Genomic DNA, 11,440 nt, shown 5'->3' on the forward strand with positions numbered 1-11,440 from the left:
CAAAAGCCTAGACATTTGCTTTAAGAAACTAGAAAATAAAGAGACAAAACCAAAGCAAGCAATGTTACTTTTTCTGATTCCATGTTTGATTTTCTGATTGTTTATTGCTAGTATACAGAAACACAATTGATTTTTGGTTATTGGAGCTGTGTTCTCCCTCTTTATAAATTCATTTATTAACTGTAGTAATTTTTTTGTAGATTCCTTAGTCTTTTTTATGTAAATCATCATGTTATCTGCAAGAAAAAGAAAAGAAAATCACTCTTTTCAATCTGTATGATTTTTATTTATTCTTCTTGTGTTCTTGTACTAGTTAGGACCTCCAGTACAATGATGAATAGAAGTGGTGAGAGAAGTATTCATCACCTTATTCCAAATCTTAGAGGAAAGTGTTCATTTTTCACTATTAATTACAAAGAGAGCTAAAGGCTTTTCACAGATTCCCTTTGTCAGGTTGAGAAAGTTTCCTTTGATAACTGGTTTACTGAGAGTATTTACACTTTTTATTTATTGATATGATCATATTTTCTTTTAATTTGTTAATAAGCAACAAAACAAAACAAAACCTGCTGCCCTTGAGTCGATTCTGACTGATAGCAACCCTATAGGACAGGGTAGAAATGCCCCATAGAGTTTCCAAGGAGAACCTGGTGGATTCGAATGGCCAACCTTTTGATTAGCAGCCATAGCTCTTAACCACTACACCACCAGGATTTCTAACTTGTTAATATGATCATAATATTGACTGATTTTGAAAAGTTAAACCAACATTGCAATGCTTGGATAAACCCAACTGTGTTAAGGTGGGTTCTCTAGAAGAGAAAAGCCAGTGAAACTCCATATAGAGAGAGAGAGAGAGAGAGATTTATTTCAAGGAAATGGCTCACACAGTTGTAGAGGCTAGCAAGTCCCAAATCTGTGAGTCAGGCATCAGGCTGGGGGCTTTTCCTGACTCACGTGGTTGCAGGGGCTGACATACCCAAAACCTGAAGGTCAAGTGGTAGGCTGCTGGTTCACGTCTCATGAACTGGAGGTCAGAGGATGTTGAGTCAGATGCAGGATCCAGAGGAAGAGACCTTTGCGAGAATGTCCATATATATTGGATGCGTGCCATAATCCCAAGGAAACTCCCCTTACATCAGATCACAAAATGGAGGATAATTATATAATATTGAGAATCATGGCATAGCCAAGTTGACAGGTAACATTAACCATTAATATCAGCTGGTTAAAATATATTACCATTTTTATATATCTTTGGATTGGGTATAATTATAGAGTTTTGCATCTCTGTTCATGAGGGATATTTGGTCTGTGGGTTTCTTTTGTCATGTCTTTGATCATCAGGGTAACTATGGATTCATAAGATTAGCTGAAAAGTGTTTCTCTTTTCTTTGAATTTCAAGAAGAGTCTGTAAAAGATTGGCATTATTTATTCTTTAATATGTGATAGAATTTATCAATGAATCTATCTGGCCCTGGAGTTTTCTTTGTTGGAAGGTTTGTGCTTACCTTGTCAACTTTGGTAACCTCTGTCTTTCAAGGAATTTGTCCACTTCATTTAATTGGCAAATGTACCGGTTGCTCATTGTTTTCTCTTACTCTCCTTTGAATGTCTGCAATGTGTTTTACCTTTATAACGCCATCCTGATCACAAACACTTCTCAAGACAGGGCAGGTTTTAAGGTTCATCATTTCCATGCTACTTCGAATTCACAACTGTTGTAATACCTCTTCGAAGATGCATTTTCATATCAAAGATGGTTTGTAAAGCTTATTTATAATCCCAGTGCCATCGAGTCGATTCCAACTCATAGCGACCCTATAAGTCAGAGTAGAACTGCCCCATAGAGTTTCAAAGGAGCGCCTGGCAGATTTGAACTGCCGACCCTTTGGTTAGCAGCTGTAGCACTTAACCACTACGCCACCAGGGTTTCCCCGTTATTTATTATTTATAATAGTGGAATAAAAGTGGTACATACCTGTGTGTGTTTGTGAGAGTGTGTGTGTGTGTGTGTGAGTGTGATCTTTCCACAGTCACGATACAGAAGGAAATAGCCATTTCCTGGGCTCCTGAGGTCACAGCACATGCACAGCCTCCTAGGCTGATTCTCTCAAAGTTCTTTTGTATGATGATATTTTTCCTTTTATATAAGTAGGCTTGTAGTAAAAAGTTCAGGCATCTATATAACATTGTCTTTAATTAAAAAAAAAAATGGAAACTATATATCACAACCGAAAACAATGAGCTTTGCAGTCAGACAGACCTGGGTGCAAATTCTGACTTGTCACTTGTTAAAGATATGGACTTGGATATTTTATTTAATCCTTCTCAGTATCTACTTGGTCATCTGTAAAATGGAATTTACAATGATGTATTTTTTAGCAATATGTTAAAGATTACTCAAAATTATGCATAGTGCCTGGTATGCAGTTGGTATCAGTGCATGGTCTTCATATTAAGCTGAGCAAGGGTAGCTATCAGTGGGGAAATTTTTATGTCCCTTAAGTTGAGTGGCGAGTTCATGGGTTGTGCAAACTGTTAACTCACTCAGCTGTTAACTGAAAGTTCGGAAGTTTGTGTTCACCCAGAACTGCCTTGGAAAAAAAGCTTGGTGATCTGCTACTGAAAAATCAGCCACTGAAAACCCTGTGGAGCACAGTTCTACTCTGACACACAAGGGGTCGCTGTAGGCAACTTTTTTTCTTTTTTGATAAGTTGAGTGAAGGATTAAGCATCTTATGTCCTTATTTAGCTCCTCATCTGAAAGGTGGTATCGTTGCTTTTTTTTTCCCCTGATTTCAGGGACCAGGGCCATGCTCCTGTGTCAGCTTCTGCTTATGGGAACTCTTGCTGGTGGTTGCAAAAGTCATCAGATACAGGACATTGATTCTCTCCTTCGGGGGAACACTCAATAATCAAATCACTAAAGTTGAAATGATTTCTCAGAGATCCTTTAGAAAACAGTTCAAGATCATTTAACAGACACTTCTAGGGTTACTCATGCTAGAGGTCTTCTAGAACGTTCCCCCATCTGTTGCTGCGTCCTCACAAACCTTGTTTAAAAAGAGACTCATGGAAGAGGAAGGATGTCAGTTCCTGTTTTCCCCCACCAATGAATTTGTTCAAGTGTGACCATTACCAAGAGCAGTTTACATGATACAACATGCAGAGTTAAATGAGAAATAATTTGTGAAATGTTTTTGTACTTAAAGGCAGACTTTTATTAACATCGTTTCCTTTTCTCTTCTTTGAGAGAATAGTTACAGACAAGGAGAAAATCTTATTAATTCATCTGTGTGGACATCAAAGTAAAATTCTGTCCTTAAATTAAAGATTATCTGGCAGACTCGGATCTTGCGGTGTATAAAACAACAGAATTTGTCCAAATTCCATTCCCAGAGACCACAGGAACACATTGGTCTGTCCTGGCTGACTTGCAGCAGACAGATAAAGCAACAGTTGAATAATCTTAATAAACTTAATAGAACTAAGATGGCCTTTTTTTTTTTTTTGCCGTATTTTCCAGTTTAAAAAATTACACATGTTGAGTTTGATTGTTTTGTTCACTAAACCCTATCACTCTTCATAAACTTGTAATTAAGAAAATATACTCGGAGGGACTCCCTGCTATTATCAAATAATTTTGAAAGGAAATGGAAAAGTACAAGTTATGTAACTTGTTAAATTCCTGCTGTTTGAAATGGTAAAGCAGGAACATAAGCGATTCTCAATGTTTTTGTGTGTCTTTTCAAGAGCCGGACCTCAAAATTGGTTTTAAGAATTTTATAACCACAGATAGAAAACAAAAAAGAATATTTGATTTGTTTTTTTATTCCCATCGTTCGAGGGTTTGGATGGACCTATTTTAACCTGAGAAGCAGACAGCCTAGTAAAAGGTATTGGGTGGCTAAGAACCATCTCTCCATCTGGCAGCAGATGGCAGTATTGATGCATGAAAAAAATCCACTCAGGTTACTTTTACAACTCATTACCTGTTAGGTTTTTTTTTTTTTTAGCAAGTTTAGGTGTCTGAGCAGAACCAGCATTTATACTAATATGGAATGTATCTCTTTGCCTCTCTCCTCCAGTTTTTGCTTCTACTTTTATAAAGGTATTTCTTTCCATTTGCAGCTCCTTTTAGGCCTTGACAAAAGTGTGATGTTTCAACTATGTTTCAGCCCAAACTGCTATTTGGTACTCAACCTATTACCCAAGAACATACTAAAACTCGGCAAACATTCAGAGGAAACAGGCCCTCAAACCTCTCAGATGCTATCAGAACTGTTCTGAACCTCAGGCCTCTGGAACATTCTCCTGACTAACTCCATCGTCTAATTACTTCTCCAAAATGGAATTTTCCTAAGCCAGAAAGCAATAAAGTGTCTGATTCTCATTCTCCTTTCAGATTCCTGGAACGTCATCTGTAGTTCAGAGAAAATGGAAGCCCCTGCAGCCTGTTTCACAGCCTCGAGGGTCAGGACAGCAGACCAAGTCTCGAATTAGTGCTGTGGCGGCTGAGATAAAGCAGATCCGAGCCAGACGGAAAACAGCCCGAATGCTGATGGTTGTGCTTTTGGTGTTTGCAATTTGCTATCTACCAATTAGCATCCTCAATGTGCTGAAGAGGTAAAGTTCACCCAACTATTTGCAAATGATTTGTAATTTCTTGGACCTTAATTAAGGTTTATTTTAAAAGCCAGAGAATAATGTAAACACTTTGCCTTGACACCTTGTCCGGCAGGATGATACTGACTAGAGAGCCAACAGGTAAGAAGAACAGCTTTTTAGAGTGCCCAGACATATGCTTTTGTCCATGTGAATTCTCTTTTGAATGACAGACACAAAACAGATGTTCCCCCCCCAACCTCTTCAAGCTAATTGCTGAGCCTTAGATGCAGAAAAAGTTCTAATGCAAAAAACTCATTTACAGCTTTGGAGTTCTGTTTTGATCAGGAGAAATGGGTTTTCCAAAACTTTGTTCTCAAAGACATAGAGAATTGTGACAGAATTCTATTTAAAGGATAAAGAGAGATAAGAGTGTGTTGTTAGCATTCTTATATTTAAAAGAATATTGGTGAGCGCTAAAAATAAATGAAATCAAAGCAGATACTGCGTGCTGAATGTATAAACAGAGAGAAAATCCATTTCCTGAAGTCTGTGTGTAAAGCCTAGGGTGGATATTAATAAAAATCTGCACACAATGTTTTCGGGTAGAAAAATATGTTATTTCTTACAGTGAAGACACAACTATGAAATTAAAACAATTGACCAGTGACTTGAATGGCATGCAGATGTAGGGGCAGTGAGTGGTACACCCTGAACTTCATAGCCACCAAGTTTACTGGGAATTATCATAACTGTTGCACACTGATAGGTCCCAAGGCAATACTAATTCTGTTTACAAAGGGTTTTGAACTTAAGCTAAGGTTGCTTCTCTCACTTTTCCCTGATTCAGAGTCAGTATCAGATTCCTTACAGCTGAGGACTCTGGAGAGAGGCAGGTTTGGCTGGAGTCACACAGACTAAAGGTGGCATAAGCAGTTGCAAAAATTTCTCATTCTCTTTGGCCCTTGTTTTTGATTGCTTAATGATTTTTTCATTGGAGAAGAAAGGAAAAAAGAATTTTTGTTCAGTAGTAGTATTTACTACAGACACAGTCTTAAAGATGTACAATTTTCAGCAGCTTAGGTCCTTGAGGCACATGCTGGCTCACAAGAAAATGCAACTTATTTTGCCCTCCATATCCTTTCATGCCTCCCCTCTTATTTTCCTGACTCATGGAAATCCAATTCAAATTTATTTTGGTCTTTTCCTAGATGATGTCCTCTGATCTTAAGAACTTTATGATCTTGGATGGATTTTCTTCTCTTTTTTGTACTCTTTTAGTTACTCTAAATTCCATAAAAATACCAGTCTGTGGAGTTGTTGTTAGGTGCCATCAAGTCTGTCCGACTCATAGAGACCCCATGTATGACACAATGAAACACTGCCTGGTTCTGTGCCATCCTCACAATCATTGTTATGCTTGAGCTCATTGTTGGAGCCACTGTGTCAATCCATCTCGTTGAGGGTCTTCCTCTTTTTCACTGACCCTCTACTTTACCAAGCACGATGTCTTTCTCCAGGGACCAGTCCCTCCTGGTAACACATCCAAAGTGAGACGAAGTCTTGCCATCCATGTTCTAATGAGCATTCTGGCTGTACTTCTTCCAAGACAGATTTGTTCATTCTTCTGGCAGTCCATGGAATATTCAATATTCTTTGCCAACACCACAATTCAAAGGTGTTAGTTCTTCTTCGGTCTTCCTTATTCATTGTCTAGCTTTCACATGCATATGACCCACGGCTTGGGTCAGTCACACGTTAGTTCTTATTGTGACATCTTTGCTCTTTAACACTTTACAGAGGTCTTTTGCAGCAGATTTGCCTAATGCAATGCATCCTTTGGTTTCTTGACTGCTGCTTCCATGGGCATTGTTTGGATTTCCTATATCTCAGCACTTGAACCTGTTCCTCGGCCCCTCTAAATATCTGCTTGGCCATAGTATTTCTCTTGTTCTTCTGACTTAAGCCTTCCTTTCCAAGGAAAACAAATGGCTTTTTATGAAGAAAGTAGAGTGTAAATTAGAAAGATTTTCAAGTGCTTGAACATTCTGCTCTTTTATACACACACACACAGAATTAGAAAATAACCTTGAAAAGTGTTTTTCTCTTTACCACACAGGTTTTCTTCAAATGTTTATCTCTTCGTTTACCCTTGCATATTATGCTCGTGTTTTCTTCTCTCTCCCAAATAAATTCCTAAGGTCTTTTCCTTGCAAAGTAATATTTTTGCCTCACTAATCAAAACCAACTTCTTTAAAGCAGTTCTGCTTTGTCCAGGATGCCAAAGATATACTGAAGTTGAGGATCACAGCATAATATTAATTCTATTTGTCTATGTTGTTTCAGTCTGTGTTGAATTTTTGTAAAACACTGGTACACCGTAGAGCATCACTTCATTCAGCAAATGCATTTCTATTTTATGCCTTCCTGTTGGAAAGAAAACATAGGAGTAGCACACAATGCACACCCCTGTGATGGAGCCTCCTGCAGGAAATACATTATAATCTTCAGCCTGTAAGTTTACTGGGTAGCTGTAAGTTACCTGGTGTAGGTTAGTACGTGAAATTTGAAAGGTCAAATATTTCTAAGTATGGAGCCAATCTTAAAATATTCTTTAAGGCTATCATAATTAAAAAGTTGTTTTAGAATTTAAAATAATAAGTAAAAAATGCAAAGTCATTAATTTTAAGAAACTACCAAAATTTTGCCTTCTGAAAACTACTTCTCTGCCTACAAGGGGTTCCCAGAAGCCAATTTTCAGCAAGTCCAATAAATTTGGAGTTGAAGAAATGTAATAATTTGATCAATGCACAAATTGAAGTACAACACAAGTACTTCATGATGCAGTTTAGAAGTGCTTTTTAAATAGTATGCGTGATGGAAAAGTAATCCAACGTTCGTTGATGATATTTGAAAAATAAAACCAAATAAGGGGAGGTAGAGGTATGTTTAACTTCTGCATTCTTACCCTAAAAAATATTTTATTTGCTCTTTATTCAAAGGAGAGACCCTTCTCCGACAGAATTTGACTTTTGACTTACTAAACATGCCATGGAGTTCCAGTCAGGTGGTGAAATTATCTACACCCACTAAAAGAAATCAAACCAAATCCCCGTTGCCACTGAGTCAATTCTGACTCATAGTGACTCTATAGGACAAAGTAGAACTGCCCCATTTAGTTTCCCAGGAGCACCTGGTGGATTCGAACTACCGACCTTTTGGTTAGAAGCTGTAGCTCTTAACCACTACGCCACCCAGGGTTTCCACCTACACCCACTAGGTCTCCACAAACCCACCAGTGGCCAGTGGCTGCCAGAGGTCAGGCACTGTCTATCAAGATCCTTGTTCAACCTTGAATTCAATTATTTAAACATTTTTTGTTTTTTCCAAATCATACTGAATTTTCTGTTGTTTCTTTTTCTGCAGAGTATTTGGGATGTTTACCCACACTGAAGACAGGGAGACTGTATATGCCTGGTTTACATTTTCACACTGGCTTGTATATGCCAATAGTGCTGCGAACCCAATTATTTACAATTTTCTCAGCGGTGAGTGTTCACTGTTTCTCTTACATAAACCACAGTCCTAACCAAGGGTTGTGGATCAATGGCCAGAACCTTTGGAACAGTCTTGAATGATGTGAACAGCTTAGTAACTGCACATGAGAAAAATTTTCCCTGACTGATTTGTCGTGAGATTTTTTTCCCTTATGATAGCAAATACATGTTCCATAACTCATCAGAGAAAATTTGCTGTGTTTTTTTTTTTTCCTTCTGTAAAACTTAGAAGAAATGTTGAAATCAGAGGAAAGCAAAAATTGTGAGAAAAGAATCATATAGAATCTTGCTTGTCATCCTAAACCTTATGATTTATGGAAGTATCAAATAATTTTATCTGAAGATACAACATCGTTGCTGTATTTTTTCCTTAGCCAAAATCTGTAGCCTAATTGAGATTATATGGGGACCTTTCCACCTTTGGATATTTTCTTCTATTTACATTTCTCCTATGGGTAACAGTCCTTGGGTGTATCTCAAGTTTTTTCATTGACCACAGAAAATGAAATTACTCCTAGATATCTCGTCAGCTAAGTGACCACATTCCTCTGTAACTGATTTAACCTACCTCTGTTTATGGAATCAAAATGATTATCAAAAGTAACAAATAATTATTGTTTTATTTACAAACATTTGTACTTTGGCTTTTAAAATTGTGTTTTAATTAGCAATATCTTTACATGGTTCTCCTGTCAAACCCATTGGCTACTACTTTTTCACCCCTATCTTCAAATATTCATCAATTTTATAGGGAAGATTCAGTAATTAATGTTATTGCATACTTAATAAAGTATGTACATTTTTCCAACATCATCTTTGGCTTTCTGTTTGTGTAAGTAAAAAGAAAGACAAACAGCCAGTCAATTAGATTTAAAAAAAAAAAAAGAAAACTTTGTATTTTTGAATCATGCATACACGTGTATGTACAGGATTCATTTCACTTTTCGGGAAATCATGTGGCGTGAAGTGAGGTTTGTTTTGTGTCCAATCGCTTCCCCTCCCTGCCTTCTCCTGCCCCACCCAATCATGTGTGTGTGCCATCCAGTTGATCCCAACTCAGAGCAAATCTACTGGACAAAGTAGAACCACCCCTAGGGTTTTCTGCACTGTAATCTTTCTGGGAGCAGATCTCCAGGTCTTTTCTTCTGCAGAGCTGCTGGTGGGTTCTAAGTGCTGACTTTTTTGGTTATCAGCCAAGCAGTTTTCCACTGTGACACCAGGGCTTCTTAACCCAATCCTAGCCACCATAATAAAGACCACATTTTGTCCAAGATAACTAGATATCTCTGTTCTTTGGTCGTGTTTGAAGGAGAAGGAGTGACGTGGAGCTGTGGCCCTGGAAGCACTGGGGAAATGATGCTGATTTCGTTCAGGATGCCTAAAGCCTTGCACTGAGATAGTAAAACCTAGTGGGGAGGAGCGTTTAAAGCTGAAGCCGTGGGGTCAAGCCAAAGTCCCCATCTGGGAGTTAAGAGTGAAGCAGGAAAGGAGTCCGATGATTACTGAGAACTTGCTATATCCCCAGCAATGTACTGAACCCTTCAACATTCATGTTTTCGTTTCATTCATGCTTTCTCAATAACCCACTGGGGTAATTGAGGCTCCCAGAGAACAAATGATAATTCCCAACTCTGTCATACCTTTGTAAAGATGATTATTCCATTTTCATAGATCTCCTATCTTCTATCAGTAAAGACGAAGTTTTTAAGTTTCTTTCTTTTTTTTTTTTCCAGCAATAGCATTAGTTCTTTCTTCTTAATTATCTTTCTTTTCAGCAATACCATTTGTTCCGCCTTATGGAAAATTTTCTATACATTTTAATATATTTTTCTAGATATTTTGATGAACTCATTGTGTCGGTAGAACAGTGTCTTCTTCAAAGTGAAATACAGAAGTAATTTCTGCATGATTTTATAGGTTTCATCATTTCTGAAATTACTAAATACCTCTGAGAATCTTTGTACCGATGACCACTCATATCTATATATTTAAAGTCCCTGAGTGGTCCAAATAGTGATTCACTTGGCTGCTAACCAAAAAGCTGAAGGTTTGAGTCCACCCAGACTCACCTCAGAAGAAAGCCCTGGTGATCTGCTTCCAACATCAGCCATTGAAAACCGTATGGAGCCCAGTTCTGCTTTGAAACAGATGGGGTGGCCATGAGTCAGAGCTGAGTCCATGACAATTGATTTAACTGGTTTTATGTGCTTAAAATATGCCTACCTTCACAAATACATGAGGTTTGAGTATAAATGAATGAAAAACTGTGAGGGTCACACATAAAAATCAGCCTCATTATTTTATGGAAAGATCTCATTGTTTCAAAAGTCTACCAAGTTTCCAATAAACTCAATTTCCTTTTCCTATTTCCCCATCCTTGCAAAATGTTACACCTCATTGTTAGTTTGGCTCAAGGGAGCAGCTCAGTTGTACCCTATTCATGATTTGTTGAAACCTATTTTACACATAATTCCTTTTCCTTTCATTCCCCCTGGTTTGCCAGGAAAATTTCGAGAGGAATTTAAAGCCGCATTTTCTTGCTGTTGCCTTGGAGTTCACCATCGCCAGGAGGAGCGGCTCACCAGGGGACGAACAAGCACAGAGAGCCGGAAGTCCCTGACCACCCAGATCAGCAATTTTGATAATGTCTCAAAACTCTCAGAACAAGTTGTGCTCACCAGCATAAGCACCCTCCCAGCAGCCAATGGAGCAGGGCCACTTCACAACTGGTAGAATATTTATTCATACGTCAAGTGTAGCTGAGTAAAACTATCCTTTTTTTTTTTTTTTTAATCTCTGTAAACAGAAATTTTATTATTCCAATGATCTAAAGCTAAAATTACTTTGTGGATAATTTTTGTTTTTAATCTATTGCTTTTTGGAAATAAAAAGTCAGTTTAAAATGATTTCACAGCTTTTGATTTAAACATGTTAGAAATTTAACCTCCAACTGAACTTATTTCACTTTTAGTTTCATGTATTATGATTTAAGTGTCAAGTAAATGTGTGAACATTTCTAAATCTTTTTATAATCCCTTGTTGTTTTAATCGCTCACATTCAATTTGATTGCTAAAAATTACCAAAAGTTATCCAATGATTTTCTTTTAGCTACTGAAAGAAGTATCAGTTACTAACTCTGAATTAATAACAGACATAGTTAGTTGACTTTATTGTTTTAAAAATCACAATAGACTGAAGTTACAATGTGACATCTGGGAGAATATTTATATATAAAATAGCATATTGCATTAGGTAATTCAAAAGCTATCTCTC

General features: G+C 37.5%; 1 protein-coding gene across 1 annotated transcript in view; it reads left to right on the plus strand.

The window, feature by feature from the left end:
• The window catches only part of HCRTR2 (hypocretin receptor 2), a 123,787-nt gene extending 112,852 nt beyond the window's left edge, over window positions 1-10,935 (plus strand). The window contains exons 5-7 of the mRNA XM_049894593.1: window positions 4,410-4,630; window positions 8,036-8,157; window positions 10,670-10,935. Coding sequence (XP_049750550.1) covers window positions 4,410-4,630; window positions 8,036-8,157; window positions 10,670-10,899 — 573 coding nt within the window. The 3' untranslated portion in view covers window positions 10,900-10,935. The remainder of the gene's footprint in view (window positions 1-4,409; window positions 4,631-8,035; window positions 8,158-10,669) is intronic.
• The last annotated feature ends 505 nt before the right edge of the window (window positions 10,936-11,440 follow it).

This window comes from Elephas maximus, chromosome 1, assembly GCF_024166365.1.
Source record: "Elephas maximus indicus isolate mEleMax1 chromosome 1, mEleMax1 primary haplotype, whole genome shotgun sequence".
NCBI classification, from domain to species: Eukaryota; Metazoa; Chordata; class Mammalia; order Proboscidea; family Elephantidae; genus Elephas; species Elephas maximus.